The sequence below is a fragment of the Mustela erminea genome, chromosome 2 (genome assembly GCF_009829155.1).
Source record: "Mustela erminea isolate mMusErm1 chromosome 2, mMusErm1.Pri, whole genome shotgun sequence".
Lineage (NCBI taxonomy): Eukaryota > Metazoa > Chordata > Mammalia > Carnivora > Mustelidae > Mustela > Mustela erminea.
In genome coordinates this window covers 63,173,992-63,195,241 of record NC_045615.1, presented here as the reverse complement: position 1 = coordinate 63,195,241, position 21,250 = coordinate 63,173,992, and the positions used below count along the sequence as shown (strand labels likewise).

Below are 21,250 nucleotides of genomic sequence, written 5' to 3'. Positions count from 1 at the left end.
CCTATCAGCCTGTAAAAATTACGAAAAAGAAATTGATGAACTAATGCCAGTGAAGGTGGGAATGAGCCAGGGACTCCTGAACATTGCTGATGCTTAACATAAACTAGTTAAAACCCTTTTGAAATCTATTAACAAGACATATCATAAGCAATAAAAATGTTCACATCCTTTGATTCTATCAGCTCACTTCTGGTAAATGATTCAAATAATAGAAAAAGCAAAATGTAGGATGTTTTCGTTGTAGTGCTATCTGTAGTGGGATAGTTAAGAGCAACTTAATATTCAACTGCAGATAATCAAACAAAATATATTCAGTGTACTTCATGTACTATTATGGAATCATTAAAAATTAGCAGTTATCTTAGTGGATGGTTGTATCATGCTTCAAATTTTTAAAATTCATTTTCTAACAGCAAACACAAAATAGCTGAATTCTTTAGCATATTTTGACAAGTGAAAAGTTTTATCACACTGCCTGATAAAAGGAAAGTATGAACAGAAACATTGAAAGAGGGTACCTGGGTGGCTTAGTTGGTTAAGGGCCTCCCTTGGGCTCAGGAGATTATCCCAGGGTCCTTGGATCAAGATCCCTGTTGGGCTGCCTACTCACTAGCAGGTCTGCTTCTTCTCCCTCTGCCTCTGCATCTGACCATCCCACCCTGCTCATGCTCTCTCTTAAATAAATAACATCTTAAAAAAAAAATTAAAAATAATAAATAGAAATGTTGAAAGAGTCAGTAAAAGTATTATAAAGCTAGAATATTCTTTCACTAATTTTTTAAAAAATATTTTATTTATTTATTTGACAAAGATAGAAAGCACAAGTAGGCAGAGCAGCAGGCAGAGGGAGAGGGAGAAGCATGTTCCCAGCCGAGCAGGGAAGGCTGATGCAGGGCTGAATCCCAGGACTCTGGGATTGTGACCTGAGCCGAAGGCAGCTTCTCTACCAACTGAGCCACCCAGGTACTCCATAGAATATTCTTTCACTAATTATAGTTTGTTTCCTAATAAGAGAAAATATTGCATTTATACTTAAAGTCTTTTTTTTTTACTAGAACCTTTTTTTTTTTCTATAGGCATTGAAACCTAACAAGGACCTCTCACTAGCACAAAATCAAGGAAATGTATTTCTTTGTGAAGTAGGTTGGGTACATGCAGTATTTATAATTAAATATTATAATCACAGATGCATGCAGCAGAAAAGCTCAGCTGATCTTAACCATTTATATCATTATAACCAAGGAGTATAACCATTTATACTCCTTGATACAGATATAAAAGGCCTACATTTATGTAAGGTACATAAATGTAACTTTTTGGTTTAAGAATTTTAAAGAGTGCTAAGCACTCAAGCTCTGTGAGGAAGGAGGAAGAGACCCGGAATGCAAGGAGACCATTTGCCTGAGACATGCGCAAAGCTTACTGTTCATGAGCAAGATCTTTAATTTCAGAATGAGCACTGCGATCAAGCATTTCCAGAATGTGAGCAGAGCTTGAAGAGATGCTCCATAATCTCTAACCCTTACACCTGGTATAACACAAGTGCATTCGACAAGTGGGAAATTACTTGGTATAACAGGACCAGATGGTGTTAAAAGACTAGTGAAAAGAATAAGGTAAGAAAACAGCTAAAAATGTTAAAAGTAACCATATTCCAACAATGAAGAGTAAATTCATCTTGGGAATGAAAATTCTTAATATTTTAAGAGATTTATTCTTTCTAATTTTAATCAAATGAGTTCCAATTTTAAGCCTCTTAAGCAAAGACTCCAATATCAGAGAGTTATTATAATTCCTCTTTTTACCCTACCCTCACAACTGTAGGATTTAAGACAAATCACATTAAACAACAATTTTCTATAACACATTTGGCCCTTGAAAGCAATTTTCAGAAAAAAAAGTAATTTTCAGTAAATTACAATATGGACTAAAATAAGTTTTGTGGGCTGAAATAGAATGCTTCTTCTAGTATGGGCATACCCCACCCCCCCAATGTTAATAAATTTCAAATCTTATTAATTTTGCTATGATAACAATACAAACTAGTACAACTTCACACATTCTCTAAGAGGTGACTGCAGCATAATCACAAAGCAAAGTGGATGTAGGGCTGGGGTTGTGGACTTAGCTGACAGACAATGTGTCATGATTGTGGTTGTGTGTCAAACAATGTATGTTGCTTAATCCCTCCCTGAAGCTCAAATGTTTTCATTCTAGATGATCTCTAGTGTCTCTCTAGTGAATTTTCGTAATCACTCTGCCAGATACCTTAGGTTTGCCCCTCCCAGTTCAACAAGATCTTTGCCCTGGAGGTTGACCTGAGTGGGCTACATCAACAGACTCCCTTGCCCTCTTGACATCTGGATGGGTTTGGTCAGTAGAAGCCATCCAGATCAGATGGATGGTAATGATAAAGGAGAAAAAGAGCAGGCTATTTTCCTTGGGCTCTCACCACTGCAGTTATCTGAGGCTGCTTCTGTCTCTTGCCTGAAGGTTATTGCCCCTCTCCAAGCAGCTTGCTGTATGGGAACTTTTCTCCTCTGCTTCCTCTCCAGGCCTAGAGGTGGAAACAGCTCTGTAGCTTCTAACCCAGGGTTTCTGCACTTTCTCTTTATGGTCCAGGATACCCTACCTATAACACGGTAATTCATCTCTCTACATAGAAATTCTCCCTAAGTGATCCCAATTTGAATGTGCCACCTTTGCCTATTGGGAATCTGACTCATACAACAGCTTTTTAAAAAGTGTGATCAAGGTGGGCACCTGGGTGGCTCAGCTGGTTTAGCATTTGACTCTTGATTTCGGTCGGCTCAGATCACCACCTCAGGGTCATGAGCTCAAGCTCCTGTCCAAGCCCAGCCTTACAATTCTGTCTCCTTCTGCTCCTCCCTCATTCATTCTCTCTTAAAAAAAGAAAAAAGAAAACAGGCAAAAAAAAAAAAAAAAAAAAGAGATGTGATCAAGGGTGTTAACCAGAATCTAATAACTAATGAAAAGTAGCTGTGTAAATTTGAACATTACTTTTAATGAGTTTTAAGGTCACTTTAAACTTATCAAAAGCACTTATTTTATAAACAAAGAAAATAATTTAAAACATCTTTCTGCTTAGATCATAGTCCGATTAATCCAACAATTACCCAATTTTACAGTAAACCATCTAGATTAGATGAAAGCAATTTCTAGAAAACAATTTTCTAAGTCATTTTCTTTAATACTGCCTTTGGCAGCTTGGTTTTCTTTTCTTTCCCTGTTTTGCTGAAAGAAATTAAGTGTGAATATGTCCCCAAGGGGATGGAAGTATTTAGTCAATAACATTGTTTAAAAAAAGAAGACGACAACTTGGCTCTATCTAATCTTTCCCCCTCAAAAAACCCCACAAAGAGTTTCTCATGTCTAGTTTGCTAAATGCGCATATTGCCACAGAAATAGTTTTCTCACTGCAGTAGACAAGTCAGAGTAAAACCATCATATAAAATAATTTGTTTTTAAGATAAGGAGTGGTCCAGGGGCGCCTGCATGGCGCAGTCAGTTAAGCATCTGACTCTTGGTTTCAGAGCAGGTCGTGATCTCAAGGTCCTGAGATCCAGCCCTGTCAGTCTCTGTGCTCAGTGAGGAGTCTGCCTGAGTTTCTCTTTCCCTCTGCTCTCTCTGTCTCAAATAAATAAACAAGTCTTAAAAAAAAAGAGAGAGAGAGAGAGAAGTTGTCCTGGGAAGCGACTTTACCCTAGTTTTATAAAATAGTGACATGTAATCATATATAAAAATTCCTACATATTTTTTGCTTTAGGAAGCATAAAAGTTTGCACTTACTTGTATAGAATACAGCCAAATTGCTAACATAGTCAGTCACTGGTTTCCCATATAAAATCTAATTTAATAATTTGCCACAAATAAGTATATAAAATTCACATCTAGTAACATTACACTATTGGTTACTAACACTACATACTGATGCCATTTAAATAATGGTAGTTTGCTATTTACAACCACACTTTTGTCCTTTAGTTAAGGATAATTTTTTTAAATTCTTCTGATGATTCAATCTTGAATAATTAAATTATTGCAAAGCCTGTGAGCTATTGTGATTGAATAGCTATTAGGGAAATCGCCTTGCTTCAGGTATCTCTCCAATGTGAGTTAGACCTAATTAAATAAAAATAATGAATGAGTTTGAATGCTGAGAGGACTTGGTTCAAAGTACAGAAAAAAATAGTTCATTATGTTGTCGAGCTGATTTTAATCATAAATGTCTGGGGCTAGCACAGAGAATGCCAATTAAACCTGAAAGAAAGAATACTAATTAATTTCCATCAGCAGAAAAATAAGGACCCACATCATTAGTTTTTCCCTCTCTTATATGAGATTCTAAACACTTTTTAAAATTTAATTCTTGAAAGAAGCAATATTAAGAATTTTTAAGCTTATTTATTTATTTATATTTTATTTTTTATGTTTATATTTTAAAATATTTTATATTAATATTTATATTTGTATATTTTATTTATATAAATAAAAACATATTATTTATATTTAATATTTATATTTTATATTAATTTTTATTTATTTAGTTATGTATAACTTATTTAGTGTGAAACATTCAAATGAAGACTGGAAAGGCAATCGAGGAGCGAAGTTTTACGTGGAAATACCTTTCTGCAAATGTACATAGTAGTATTCATACAGAGCTAATTTTGCATTAATTATAAACAGAAGTTGTCAGTGCTTTCAGAGTAGTAATATATAGTTTACATATGACTGCAAATAACTGCAAGTATTTTGTGTTACTTATTCATTTGTTTTCATTAGAAATGATGTAAAACACTGAAACAAAATATTTGTCATATTTGTTTTATGGCAAAGATTCTTCCCTATTCCTCATTGCTTCTGGATGATACCAACAATATAGTTTTGCCCCACTTATGATGGGTACTTATTGAAAATCCACGCATTAATAACTAATGCAAAATTTCTGCAAAACTGCATCCAAATCTGCCTTGTTCTAAAATACCAAAGCCTGTCATTACAGTATCCATTATCAGTGATCATTGGAAAAACTCTAAAAAGCTGAAGGAAGTTCTTAGGAAAAGTCTTCTTTTGAAGTGGGTACATATCTCCAGCCCAAGATAAGTCAGTTGCTATTGGAAACACAGTAGGCCTAGGACAGTGTTCCAGATCTATTAACCAGAAAGCTCTTCCTGAATTATTGGGGTTCTTCTCTAACTACATTTCAACCATAAACTGAAGAGATTAGAACCCTTGTTGGGTACTGGTTTCCAGAAATAAGTATTTCATTTTTCACATAAATCCTATTTCAACCTTTTGAAGTAATTAAATATCTGAAACATACTAATTCATAACTATTCACTCAAATAGATAATTTGAGGTTTCTGATTAGTGAATTTATAATATTCCTAAAACAAGCCACTATAACTTTCGAACTTGCCTAGTGCTATTATAAATGACTTAGTGGAGTCAGGAATGGACACAAATCTTAATTGTTCAATAAATTCTCAATTTGTTCATTTGTATACAGACAAAAAAGTTTTGAAGTGATTTTTATATTCTTTTTTTTTTTTTTAAAGAGTTTATTTTATTTATTTGACAGACAGGGATCACAAGTAGACAGAGAGATAGGCAGAGAGACAGGGAAGCAGGCTCCCTGCTGAGCAGAGAGCCCTACGTGGGGCTCGATCCCAGGACCCTGGGATCATGACCCGAGCCGAAGGCAGAGGCTCAACCCACTAAGCCACTCAGGTGCCCCTGATGTTTATATTCTATATACAACCTAATCAAGTTAAATTCAGAAAAATTTATTTCATCACACAGATACTTCATGTCAAATACTTGTATTTTATTTTAAAAAGCAACACTCTTAAAATATTCTATGTAGTCGACCCTGGATAAACTGGCCATTAAAACCTTTCTTGGTAATCAGTCATCATGGGGTCTGCTTGCAAAGCACTTAAAAACATGATCTATAAATAGGGTTCTTGAAGCCTAACTCTAGAGAATAGAACAAAGCATAACATAATACTGGGAAGAATTACAGCAAATCTAATTCCAAGAGAAAAAAAACTTTTTAACTTTTTAACACATGTCACAGTTAAGTACACTGTGGGGGAAAAAAGGCATTATATTTTCCTAAGAAGACAATCTGGTTTTATGGCTTAAAAGCATAAAAAGAAAAAAAGAGATTAAAACAAAAACAAATACAAAAAAAAACAAAACCAAAAACACCCAACACAGTGAGTTGGATATTATGTGGAATGAAGGTACCAAGGCTATGAACATATTTTTATCACTGTTACCCTAGCTAAAGGATCGCTACCTCTATGGTAGGTACTGGCCCTGTACTTATTTTTGTTGAGGATGTAAAAGTCGTAACACTTGAATTTAATCCTGCTACTCTTTTTCAGGCCTTGTTTATACAAAGTGGTTCCAGACGATTTAGTTGGTAGTACAATGTTATACAACTGTGTCATTTCCACACGTGACTAAACTGATCTAAAGTCAAAATAAACTTACTCACTCAACCATTTTGACAGTCAAAACAAACTACTCAGTCTCATTTTCAGTAGTTTGAAATGCAAATGTATAATTGAGAGTGGACACTACTAAGCTTTCAGTAAAAGAACTTTCTCTACTTCTCATGAAGGTGACATCCATATCATTATAACATGTGTGACAAAAAGACATCCTCAAGGAACCATGAAGTTTCTGCTGGCAGGGCAGGAGTCCAAGTGCAAACTCAGTCAGGATTAATATGTGAGCTAATCCTAGGCTGTACTCATCACTGTTTTGAAGCAATATTGATATAAAGAAATTCATATTATGCTATGTCATTTTGGCTTTCTCCATTTTCCTGGGAGCTTGAGAATAACAACCTGTAAAATGGACTGTCAAAGTAAAAGTCAATGTTTAGCTGTGTATATTAGCATTGAATTGCTATTCATATAAAGGAAATACATCTCGATGTCTTTGTAGTTTGAGCCTTTTATCAAACTATCATTTGATTTATAAATGATCCCCAGAGTTTTTCTGATATTTTTGAAAAAAGATGAGCTGTGAAATATTTCACTATTCTTTACTTCTTGGCCTTTTCCAGTATTTTTACTTAAGTTATATTTTTAACTTTTTATTTTAAAATTATAGACTCACAGGAAGTTGCAAAATAGTGCAGAGCCCTGTGACCATCTCACTCAGCTTCCCCAAAGGTGACATCTTATGTAACCGTAGTATATCAAAAGTAGAAAATTATTGCTATTACAATACTGTTAACTACAGACCTCGCTCAGTTTTCACTTGCATTCATTTGTGTGCGTACAGTCTGATGAAATTTGATTCAATGTATACATTGATATAACCACCTTATCATAAGGGAACTCCCTTTAGAGGCAGCAGCACTATGCCATACCAATCCCTGTTCCCTACCAACCACTGATCTGTTCTTCATCTCCCCAAGTTTATCATGTTGAGAACGTTAAATAAGAGCCTTGGAGACCAGCTTTTTCATTAGTCATAATGTCCTTGAGATTCATCCAGGTTGTTACAGGTATTGATAGTACCTCCCCTTCTATTGCTGAGTAATTTCTATTGCATGGACTCATTGGAATTTGTTTAAAAATCATCCACCCACTGAAGAACACTTGGGCTGTTTCCAGTTTGGGGCTATTAAGAATATTCATAGGTAGGTTTTTGTATGAATACAAGATTTCATTTCTTTGGGATAGATGCCCAACAGTGTAATTGCTGAGTTTTGTGGTATATGTATGTGCAGTTTTATAAGAAAGTGCCAAATTATTTTCCAGAGGGGTTGTACCATTTTACATTCTTCCCAGCAATGCTTGGGTGATTGTTTCTCTACTCCCTCCTCAACATACGGTGCTGTTATTTTTATTTTAGCCATTCTGATAGGTGTATAATGATATCTCAAGTGCGTTATGTGCCAACTGCACGTTCTCTTAATAAAATGTCTGTTCATCTCTTTTGCTTATTTTCTAATTTTCTAAAAAAAGAATTTTTTGTTTTTTATTGTCAAGTTTTGAGAGTTCTTTATGTATTCCAGATCCAAGTTCTGTGTCAGATTTGGTTTTTGTTTTTTTTTTTAAGATTTTATTTATTTATTTGACAGACACAGAGAGAGTATAAGCCGGGGGAGCAGCAGGGAGAGGGAAAAGCAGGCTCCCACCAAGCAGAGAGCGCAATGCGGGGCCCTATCCCAGGACCCCGGGATCATGACCCAAGCTGAAGGCAGACACAGAACCAACTGAGCCACCCAGGCACCCCTCATATTTGTTTATATTTGTAATTTGCAAATATTTTCTTCTAGTTTTCGGCTTGTTTTATTATGCTTTTAACAGTCTGGCAGAGCAAATATTTTTAATTTTAATGAAGTCCGATTTATCAGAAAAATTTTTTATGCATCATGCTTTTGGTGTCATGTGTAAGAGCTCTTTTTCCATCCCCAGTCTCAAAGCTCTAAAAATAGTCTCTTACATTTTCCTTGAAAGTTTTATAGTTTAAAATTTTAAATTTGAACCCATGATGCATTGTGAATTGACTTTGTACGAGTTGTGCAATTTAGATATTCTTTTTCTTTGCCTATGGATGTCCAACTGATCTAGCAACATTTATTGAAAGATTATCCTCCCTCCATTGAGTTGCTTTTATGTCTTTTTGTAGGTTTTCCATTTTTTTCTATTAATCTGTATGTATATATCTCTAATTACTATAGCCATACAGAAAGTCTTAACATCAAGTAGAATGGTATTCTCTACTATTTTTCAAATTCTCTTTTCCATATAAAATTTAGAATAAGTTTGTCTACATCTACAAAGGAATCTTGTTGGGATTTCAATAAAAATTATGTTAAATCTGTAAATAAATATGAGGAGAATTTGATCAAGTTATTTTAAGTGCTACTTCATGTGAAATTTTAAAAGGTTTAATTTTTTAAAGGTTCGAATAAAAAAGGCTTAAATAAATAAAACTCAATGTATTATTACTATATAATTAAAATAAAATTGTGTATTATATATGTTTTTTTTTTACTTTTAACATTTCCATGAAGAAACTTTAAGCCATTCGAAATCTCACATGAAGAAAATAACACTGAAAAATAAAGATAACTTTCTACTAATTTTCTATTACATTTTTTTTTAAGTAGGCTCCATGGCCAGCATGGAGCCCACTGTGGAGCTTGAACTCATGACCCTGAGATCAAGACCTGAACTGAGATCAAGAGTTAGAGGCTTAACCAACTGAGCCACTCAGGTACCCCTAGTTCTCTATTTCATGTTGTCTTCCTCTCCATAATGACATAGTACAGTTCCTTTTTTTCATTTAAAAAATTCATGTTTACTCATTAAGACCTATACAAAAATATTTCTACCATCAGTACTACTTCTCATGATTACCAAGTATATTTACTATTCCTATAAAAGATTAACATTTTTATATAAGAAATGTTTAATGCTATTAATAATTGGAAGAATTTGCCTCCTATTTTATCTACCTCTCCCACTCTAATTACTTCTGCTCCTACTCTAGCTAACTTCTATAATGGGGGCAACTGGATGGCTCAGTTGGTTAAGCATCAAACTTGGTTTCCGCTGAGGTCATGATCTCAGGGTTGTGAGATCAAGCACTGCATGGAGCTCTATTCTCAGTGAGGAGTCTGGTTCAGTCTCTCCCTCTCTCTCTCCCCCCCCATAATAAATAAATCTTTAAAAAAAAAAAAAAGAAAAGAAAAGGAGATGAATTCAACACATGGTTTGCTCTATACCATTCATGTTTATACAATGTAACTTATAATACATATGTGATTTATATCTCTATCTCAATCTCTACACCAGTGTATTAGTGTTTGGTACTCATTCAAAAAAGTACTACTAAGCAAATTACAAACTTGTTCTTTGCAATCTTGTTATATTTTGAACTACTTAATATAAATTCTGTTTATATTTATATATACTATCTTTTAGAGGTTTTTAGTTTCAGATTAAATTGCAGTTTAAATAAAAGCCATTATTACTTTTGGTAAAGTACCAAAATGCGTGTTGAGAACCTTACCCTTGAAAGAAGAGAAAATAGTTATAAATTTGTATGGTTCTGAGTCAAATATGGTCAGGTTTTAGATTTCACAGTTAAGTATAACTTAGGAAAATGAAAAATATTTATGTTGGGAAACTTTTTTTCCCAGAAGAAGAAAAAAACTCAAACCTTTGATCTCATTCTCTTGGTGTGCTTTTAGTACCTTAAATGCCAAAAAGTTCAAAATGTGATAGACTTATAATCTAAAACTGTTCAATATAAACAAAAAATGTTTGGAGAAATATATTCTTATATTGTCTTCCTGGAGAGTAATTTTTTTTTTCGTCAGAAAATAATATGCCAATTATGTCTTATCTAGTATGGTGAAGTGGAAAACAGGAAAATCTAAGATTAGTATTTCAGAAAAAAATTTAAGACAGTTATTTTTGTGTACCTTATAAGATACTTCTACTTTCACTTAGATTTGCTACTATGATTTAGTATACTTGACTTAAAGTAGAAGGTTTCATAGTTACCAAATGGTTCAGAGGTCTGCACAAGCTCTTATATTTGACATAATACATGCAAAAAGCAGTAAAGTAATTTTTTAATTTGTGAGGAAAAATTTTAGAAAGCTTAACCTTGTCATTCATCTCATTTTGGTGGCAAACACTGAAATCAAAGCAGCCAATGCATGTACTAAATCAGTTACCTATGGTAATTACTTCACAGTGTGATCCCCAAAGCAACAGAAGCAGCATTAGTAGGATGCATCTTAGAAAGGCAAATTCTAGAGCCCCATCTGAGATCTGAATGAGAAACTGTGGGTTAGGACCCAGGAACCTGTTTTAATAAGCTTTCCAAATGATGTTGATGGATGTCCTAGTTTGAAAAGCAATGGCTTAAGGACAATGAAGTTTTTTTATAAACCTTGCCCAGAGGCCCCAAAACAAACTTTTACATTTAAATTTCCTGAAGGAGGGCATTACTTATGCTATGCCCTGTGTGTGAGACAATTCTTCGTTATGATAAACTTCGTGCTTCCCTGGCCATCTGGCAAAAACAGCAATAAATAATACTATTTACCATGTCCCCTGGGGTTAAGAATCACTGATGGGGCAAAGGCTGTTTAGTCCTTCCTTTCTCTAACTTGGCCCCAACCCTCTCCAAAGACCCTGACTTCCCTTGCTTACCCAAATCACTTCCACTGGAAGAATAAAGGAAAGGTGATCCTGTTGGCCTATAGAAGCATACATAAAAGGTGGGTGGTGATAGCACAGACTACACTGAGGCCAATTTTTACTAGTTATATCACATATCACTACCTCATTTTATATTTTTTTCTTAATGTCAAGGATCAATTCATTCATTTTCAACCCCAAATATTTTACAGAAATTAAGTGGGGAAAAAACTGGATATTTATATAAAATTGCATAGCATCATAAAATTTAAAATCATAGTCATCTATATTTATAAATATACACTTATATTTATATTATATAATTATAAAATATTATCATCGGTTTTAGGATGTACTATTAAATTATGTTGTGTATTATTATGCATCTATTACATATATAAGTATATAAACATAATACATTAAACATGTAAATATATTACTATATAATACTATATATACTATACACTATATATGCTATATATAATATAGTATATATATATGCTATATATACTGTTTATATGCTATATAAAAATATAATTACATAATAAATATGTATATAATATAAAATACATAAATATATTTAAATATACACATAATATATATTATATATATGAATGTTAATAGAACTATCTTGGTAATAAGACAGATCCACTAGGATTGAAAAATTATATATTCTCTTAAAACCATAAATTTAATCAATGATTTATATAAAGGAGCTAAAATATACCAGTTTATAATTCATAAATGTCTATCCCAAGCAAATAAAATCTACAGGGTTTAAAGCCCTCTAGAAAGATGAGAACTTAACGATATCCTTCCAGTAAAACTCTGCCATTTTTTCTTTTATCTCAAACTAAGTGTATACTCTAAACTGAGTGGTGGGAGATGGGAAGGTGAATGAATGGTAATGTTGAGGGTTTTTATGCACTACCTCCACATCAGTCTCCCTTGGGGATGATGCTCTCATGCAGCTCAACAGCAAAACCAAGGTCTTCAATATATCTAATTGGTCCATATTTCTAAGACAGTGTAATTTTGAATATAAGAATGAAAGAGACTGTAACTGAAACAACTATCTTCTTGTTGCCTTATCTTTATAAGGTCATACTTCTGAGGCTCCTCCCCTCTTATGATATGGTTACTCTAGGCTACGAGCAATTCCTAATATAGGAACCTCACCTAAAAACTACCAGAGAATAAAGATGGCTACAGAGAAATATTACATGGAGTGGCTTACGGCAGCCCTATTCTAAATCTTATATCATTCTCTCTTTCATGCTCAGAGGGCAAAAAGTCAGAAGGCAAGAACAGAAGTGTCCCTGGACTTAACAAAAGGACTTGTCAGACTCACAAGTATCTATCCTAGTTCATTGAAGTAGAAAATCACAGTTATTTGAAGTCAAAAGTAATAATTAATAGTATAATATATATAAATATAATATATAAAATAGTACATTTTATATATATATATAATACAGTAGGAGACTGTTGTTTGAAGATTTCTATCAGGGCACATGATTAATACTAACCTAAATCTTTCTTTCCTTACTTTTGTTAATATGTGTGTGTGTGTGTGTGTGTGTGTGTGTGTGTATCATGTATGTTATATAATATATATAATGCAGTAGGAAACTAGACCGTTGGTTGAAGATTTTCTATCAGGGCATATGATTAATACTAACTTAAACCTTTCATTCTTTACTTTTGTATAATTCATCTTCTATAGAACCATTTAATCATAACTATCTGTATAAGAACTTTGACTATATACATGCAAAAATGAAAATAAACTATCTGGAATTCAACTTAGTAAGTATATTCTTCACAGAGATAGGGATATAACAATTCTCAAATAACTGTTTACTTATACACAAATTTACTCATTACCAAATGAGCAAATAAATAGATGATATTGGGAGCTATCATTTTTACTGTTGAGAAAGGTTGATATAGACATTGAATTTGGAAAAACTAAGAAGAATTTTACAGATTTGGATTGGAATTAGAGATAGCAGTATAATCTCAACAATTTTTTTAAAGAACATTGGTTTTTATTTATTTATTTTTTAAAGATTGTATTTATTTACTTGAGAGAGAGAGCACAGAGGGAGAGGGAGAAGCAGACCCTCCTGAGCAGACAGTCCAGGTGCAGGGCTTGATCCAGGACCCTGGAATCATGATCTGAGATGAAGAGAAATGCTTAACTGACTGAACACCCTGGCACCCATCTCACCATTTTTTAATACAGATAGATAACACAAATATACAAACAGAACAGTAGGCAGCGACGTGTTTATGTACGTGTATGTGTGTACGTACATCTTTTTCCTCATAGATCTATCTATACGTGCATCTCACTGCTGAGAGGACCTAGAAGCAATAACACTCCATTAGCAATTAGCAAACCTGGTGCCCAAATTTTAGTTTCTAAATGCTGTTCTCTACTAAAGGGAACCAGAGCTCCTTGGAGACGCAGCAGACTCTAAGACTGAGGCAGGGAAAAGATAAAATTAACCTGGGACGCCTGGATGGCTCAGTTGGTTAAGCAGCTGCCTTCGGCTCGGGTCATGATCCCAGGGTCCTGGGATCGAGTCCCACATCGGGCTCCTTGCTCGGCAGGGAGCCTGCTTCTCCCTCTGCCTCTGCCTGCCTCTCTGTCTGCCTGTGCTCGCTCGCGCTCTCTCCCTCTGTCTCTGAAAAATAAATGAAATCTTTAAAAAAAAAAAAAAAAAAGATAAAATTAACCTGTGATATTTTGTTTCTCTAAAATTTAAGGAACTGGTCATAGAAAGATAAGGTCAGTTCCAAGAGATCAGGAGCCAGTTGGAAGAGACTCATAACTTGGGATGACCTGAGTACTGAAATAAATAACAACAGTGATGGATTATAACTTACTTAATAAAATAAGTCCTGAATCAATACTGATAATAGATACATAGATGATAGATGGGAAAAACGTTCTTACAGTGGTGTGGCAACTAATACATATAGAAGAATGATAGAGCTGAAAAATCCCCATTCTATAACTAACACAGGCAAGAACTATCAAATAAATATAGACTAGTCAGTGACATTTTGAAAACAAGACATTATGTAGTCTCAAATAGCTCCCCATAAAATACTTATTAATTCTATAGAGCAAAACACTAACATTACAGTAGAAACACGTGGCAGATACCACCTTAACCAAATGATGAAAGTTCACATCACTGGGCCCAAACTGGTGTAAGGTGCCGTCTCTTATGATGCACTGAGAAGGCAACAACTTCATCTCGGTGGTGTTTCTGCCAAAATGCGTAACTTGAATCTAAGCAAGTCCAGGAAACCAGTAAAATATGGTTGACCAGTCCCTGATAACAGAGCCCAAATACAAGGATGGGTCAGGTGAAGTGGAGATAACAGAGCCCGAATGCAAGTATGAGTCAGGCCAGGTGGAGACATCCAATCTCTAACTCCCTAAAGAATGTGGGCCCCGCCTTTTGGGCGCCAATTCTGACCAAGGCGATACGCTAGTTCAAATAGCTACTATAGGGTGAATTGTAATTCAACTGGCCACCTGTGTGTGACCTAGCATGACTGTGCAACTTTCTCTGTGTGTTGCAATCTCATTGGCCACCTGTGTGAACCAGGCTCAACCACACGGCCTTTGCTCTATAAAAATTAGTCTGTGAGGCTGGGAGGGGTCGCTCTCTCTGTAAGAGGCAGCCCTGATGGGTCAGTTTGATTCTCAATACTTGGTGCGAAATAAAGCTTTGCTTGACCTTCGCTTTGTGTCAGTCTTGCTCCTTTGATCACGGACCCTAACAGTTCTACAAAAAACTGGCCTGAAATCTTCCAAACAGTCCATCTTGAAAGACAAAGGCTAAGAAATCATTTCACGTGAAAGGAGACTAAAGTGACATGACAATTAAATGTACTACAATCAACTGGACTGTGGATTAGATAATAGTACGTACTGAATTACAGAGCTTGTTTGAATAATTGTACTATGGCTGTGAGAAAAGGACTAAGAAAATGTCTTTGTCCATAAAGCAGACAGTTTATTCTTGGAGGTGAAGTAGCATAAGGAGGCATAATGTTTGCAACTTATTCTTAAACAGTCCATAAACTAGAATAACAGTAGTAATAGTAGTAATAGTAGTAGTAGTAGTAATGACAACAGTAATAATGATTATGTAAGTTAAATCTATAGAGACAAAAGAATTCCAAGTTGCCTGGTTTAACTAGACATTTGAGAAGTTAACTAAAAGGAACTATAGTCTCATTTTGAATAAATTCTTTTTAAAGGTTTTATTTATTTGAGAGAGAGAGAATGAGAGAAACAGAGAGAGAGCATGAGAGGAAGAGTATCAGAGGGAGAAGCAGACTCCCTGCTGAGCAGGGAGGCCAATACAGGCCTCAATCCTGGGACTCCAGGATCATGACCTGAACTAAAGGCAGTTGCCCCTCAATTCAAATTAATTTAGTAAAAAATTATTGAGTACCTAATTCTATAATCAAAGAGCTCACGGTCCACTAGAGAAGAAAAACATGCATATATATAATTATAGTGTAAGCATATCATAAGTCCCAAAAACAAAGTATAAGAAAGTACTAAGAAATGTTGAGAGGGAGTGACTAATTCTGCCTGATACATTGTACTAAGTACTTGATACATTAATTCATTGAATATACCAACAATCTCATTAAGGTATATACTATTTTATCCCCATTTTACAGATGAGGCAATTGAGGCCCAGAGAAATTGAGAATCTAGACATAGACTTTCTAGCAGTTAGGTTAGTATAGTAGTAGTCCAGGTAAGAAACTCGGGCAGGCTGACTCCAAGGCACATGCAGAAGGCTTAATGAAGAAGCAGCAATTGAACTGATCCTTAAAAGATGAGTATAAATTCAATAGGATGGGAAGTAGAAAGAATAATATTTAAGGCTGGAGGAAAATAAAAGTGAAGAATAGAAATAATAGATATAGGTCACATGAAGGGACCTGAAAAGTTCAAAGAATAGTATGTAGGATGTGGGGAGAGAAATGGGTAATAACAGAGGTTGGGAGATTAGACAAGCTTAAGAAATAAGCGTCCATCATGAGGATCAATACAGCCTTTGTTAGTAAAGAGAATGATTCGTATTATATGTACCATAATCTTGATGTAACTCAATGGATTCCACATAAGGAGTCAGACTTTGTGACATCCAAATGAACCTAGTACTAATAAAATCTTATTACAATTCTCTCTCTTCTAAAATTACCAGAACACAAATCATGAGAACACTTTCACAATGACCTCCACACCAGTATGTATAATAATTTCATTTCATAGCAATCCTATTACTGTGCAATATTGAAATTGCCGGAACTGAAAACAAAATCTACAAGCAAAAATTCTACCTTAGTTTATCACAGACTATATATAAACCTTTTAAGAACAGAGAATGAAACGTAAATAAATCATGTAGCTCTGCTGTTATAGCTCCTTGTTTGTCATAATATTTATGAAAACTAGGTGATCCAATTAAAGGGATATAATGAATAATATATTCCATGAACTCTGTTAGATATGCAGTTCTAACCAGTAAAACGACCAGTCATGAATGCTTAATGTTAGATCTCTGAGTTGGTAGCAGATGTAATTGATTACTCAATTAATAACTGAAAATATTATTTTGACTTCATAGTAAATTAATTATGAGTAAAGCAAAACATGTGGCTCTTACAAATCTCTGTATTCATTTCTAGTAAATATAAATATTAATGAAAATCTGATTTTCATTTACTATAGTTTTAACCTGTCTAAAATCTACCATAACCAGAGTCTTGCAAGGACAATAAAAACAAACATTTAAAATCTTCAAAATGTCAGAAAATATATAAAATTAAAACATTAACAAATTCATTAATAACTATGTTTGATATATTTAACAAAGACCAAAAAATGAATTTAATTGTTATAAAACATCTTTGAGGCAGAGTTCTTAATTGTCTAATAAAAATCTTACTCCATTCTGGAAAAATCCTAACTTATTTGCTTGATTGACATACTAAATTGATGAGTGAGACAGAGACAATACTTAGGAAGCATCACAGAGGAGAAGAACATCAAAAAGGCAGGCAAACAATTTCAAAGAGCATTTGGAAATCAAAAGTTTTATTTGGCTTGGTATAAAATCAAAGAATAACCAAACAATTAAAGAAGTAGAACATTGAGTAATAAAAATGCTCTCCACCTAAAAACACTTAAAATGCTATATAAAACTCAACAATCATTTTTTGCCTACCTAAATGGATTTCCAAGAGTAAGGAAAACCCATTCGGCCTTAACAAAGGGGAAAGGAACTAAAAAGTCGTGTAATAATCTTGAACTGACACCAGCTGCCAGGAGGGTATTTTGCTAACAGGGATCTGAGCTTTAATGGCAAGACAAAGAAGAGAGGCTAGTCCTGGATCCCTATCATTGTGGAGTGCTGAAACTATTATCACTACATGAAAGTAGAAACCTTGAAAAGCTATATTCCCCATGAAAAGATGCATTAAAAAAAAAGTCAGACTCAATAGCAAAGGGAGATGATAAAAGGTAACTTTTCTGTTTAAACCTCAGCTCCAAATGAAAAGGTTAAAGGAATCTAAAGCTGAAAACATAATGCTAACAGGTCTTAAATTCTAGTACCTTGAGATGCCTAGCATAAGCAAATATAAATCCTTACTAACGAAATTTATTCCTAACCCAGGCCCCACAAGATTCCCACAGATTTAATTAGCCCTTAAATGAATTCAAAATATATAATTACTAAATAAGACACCAAGAATGAAGTCAACAGAAAAAACAAACAGCAAAATTAGGTCTCTGTGGACATCAGCTATTATGTAACAGATATAGAAAATAAAATAACTATGCTTAAAAAATTATGAAAAGAGGAAATTATAAACATGGGCAAGGAAAAAGTCATTATTAAAACAAACAACCCAAATAAAATTTCTAGCAATAAAAAACATAATTATTTAACTAAAAACCTAATTATAAAGATATCTTTTTCAAACAATACTTTAAACAGGGGAAAATGATTATGTACTGCTTATTAAAGGATCAAGGAATTTTTGTTAATTTTTATTAGGTGTGATAATGACATGGCAATTATTTAGAATGGCTGTATTTCTTAGATGTACATACTATAGTATGGCATGTTGTCTGGAATTTCCTTCAAAATACTTTGAAAGAAATAAAAAGGAATAGATTAAACAATTGTAGGAAAATGTGAGAAATGTTGAATCTGAGCAATGTGTATATGTGAACTTTTTATAATAAAAATGTAAGGAAAACTTCACAGGAAATTAAAGAAACAAAACAAACAAGCAAAAGGGAAAAATAAGAGAGAGAGAGACAAATCAAGAAAAATATTCTTAATTATAGAGAACTGATGTTTACCAGAGGGGAGGAGAGTTGGGGAATGGGTTAAATAGGTGATGGGGACTAAGGAGTACACTTGTAGTGATGAGCACAGGGTGATGTATGGAATTGTTGAATCACTAAATTGTACACCTGAAACTAATATAGCACTACATGTTAACCAGCTGATATTAAAACAAAAACTTAAAAAGAAAGAAATAATTAGGGGGGAAAAAGAAAACTCAGTGGATAGTACAATCAAAATATTAGATAAAGTCAAAGAGAGAATTAGAGAATTGAAAGATGGATCTGAAGAGGGTATTGGAACTAAGATTAAAACTTGAAGGAAGGAAAAAAACAAAAACAAAAACAAAAAACCACACAACAACAAAAAACTCACCTTCCTTTGGGCTCACTGCTGCAGGAAGACTACTCCAATCAAGGGTCCAAGTAGGGCAAGGGTGAGGGGAAAACATCACTTCAATGCCTTTTTCCTAGAAATAGTAAATAGGAAATAGACTCTTTAAAATTAATGAATTAATAAAATCCTGTTATATTTTAGAAGGCCAAATTTCTCTTTTCTATAGTGGCAAGAAGGAAATAAATATTAACAATCATTAGATGTTCCTCAAAATATTAAGTGACATAAGAAATACAATGTGTTTTTAGACAGAACAATTACTTTCCTGTTTTTTTTATACCAAGATAACAAAAAATGCTATTTTTAAATTATTGCCTAAAACTACATGGAAATAAATATACCTACACTTCAAAATAAATTGGGAGTCAAAAAGAAAAGTCAACCTGAAGATAAAAATTTTATCAAAAAATTCCACACAGGGATAATAAAAAACCGATTCCATATATCCATCAAGATCTGTCTTTACATATATGAAATAGTTAACAGCCTAGGAGTTACATTTATAGGATGAAAAGCCCCATTTCAACATAACACCCCAAAACATCATTCATAGTTAGAGAGGCTTGTAATGCCTCTAAAAATGGATTCCTCTGTTCTAACCAAATGGTTCCCAACATTTTAAGAAATGAGGACCACTTTTCAATGTATAAAAAAAACTCAAGCTCCTTCCCTATGTCAAAAGTTGTGTATTTATTTAACTGCAGACATACTGCATTTATGTACTGTAGACAGTGTGTGGCATACATACAGATTCCCAGACCCCTTGCAATCACATTCTGGGTACATAGCTCACAGATAGATATCCATAGTTCAGGTTTTTTATCTTTAGAAATATCCTATCTGAAAGAAAAATCTCCAAGAATCGATCACTAATTTGAATCAGTAAGTTCATGAGATTACTTTAAAAATTATGAAAAGGAAGTAGTATAAAGTTTTTTGTTGAGGTAGAGATATCTTTATGTCTAGAGGTCTAGAGCACTTACTTGCTTCCAGAAAAATACACATCTCTCTGACATCATCTACCGCTATTCTATTCTAGTCCCCCTTATTCTAGCCTAGCCATACTAAACTTGCTCTCCCTCATTTCACCAAATTTAATCCTACCTTAGGGTCTTTTCAAAAAATACTATATATCACTCACACACCATTACATTTAAAGCATACAATTCAAAAGTTTTTATATTCACAGTTGTGCCACAATGAACGCTAATTTGAAAATATTTTCATCATCTCAAAAAGAAGTCCTGTATCCATTAGTAAATGTACTCTCTATTTCCCCCTCTCAGCTCCTGGCCCTAGGTAACTACTAATCTACCCTCTGTCTCTACAGATTTGCTCAGGTTTTATTCACTCACTGGACCCTCTGCCTAGAATACTTCCTTCAAATCTTCAGTTTATTTAGGTCATTTGCTCAATGTCTTCACCTAGTCAGATAAGCCTCCCTGCCACCCACATAACCTCCACCCCTTATCCCATATTACTTTTTGTTGCACTTATTATTACCTAATGTGTTAACATTTTTTATTTACCTCCACATTTTTTATTTACCTCCCCCACCAGAATATAAGGCCCATGAAGGTAGTCCAATTTGTTCTTCAGATATCCCGCATTCAAAACAATGACTAAACATACATTTTTTGACTAACTGAATAAATAAATCTAAAACCTTTGGAGAATAAGGGAAATTTTAGGGGCAAGTATATGCCAAAGAAAACAAAAGGGAGAAAAAAAGTGAGATGTGAATGATCCTAATACTTTACTATTTGATACTTCCACTTGGCACCAATATCATTTGTCCTTACGTAATTGGCACAAAATACTGTGACTACACAAAAATTAATAGTTACTGTTACCTTCACATAATTTATTATTTTAATATAATACTTACTAATTTTCTAAACAAATGTCAATAATTCACTAATAAGTAGCAAAAATAATGTCCTGCTAAAAAGAAACATTTATTGTATCTAATATGTACTTTCAAGTTAGAATTAAAAATAGAAATTTTAACTTATTTTCAGATTTGAGCCTTTTTAAAAAATTGTTAATGTAATGTCCCATTTTTTAATATAATCATGAGATTTAAAATCAGAAAAGGATCGTACAAAATATCTACTATATTCTCCTAATTTATAAATTGAGAAATGAAGACCCTTTGGTTAAACAACACACTGAAGGTCACAATGTTTGCTTAGCTACAAAGCTGGGAATAAAATCCAAGTCACCTGGACCCTA

General features: G+C 33.8%; 1 protein-coding gene across 7 annotated transcripts in view; it reads right to left on the bottom strand.

Moving 5' to 3' along the window:
* The window catches only part of GSTCD (glutathione S-transferase C-terminal domain containing), a 133,483-nt gene that overhangs the window by 83,629 nt on the left and 28,604 nt on the right, over positions 1–21,250 (bottom strand). For all 7 annotated transcript variants that reach the window (XR_004283233.1, XM_032333064.1, XM_032333063.1 and 4 more), the window contains exon 5: positions 18,995–19,088. Coding sequence is in view for 6 of the 7 variants with exons in the window: in XM_032333064.1 (XP_032188955.1) it covers positions 18,995–19,088 (94 nt within the window). In the remaining variant the exon portion in view is untranslated. The remainder of the gene's footprint in view (positions 1–18,994; positions 19,089–21,250) is intronic.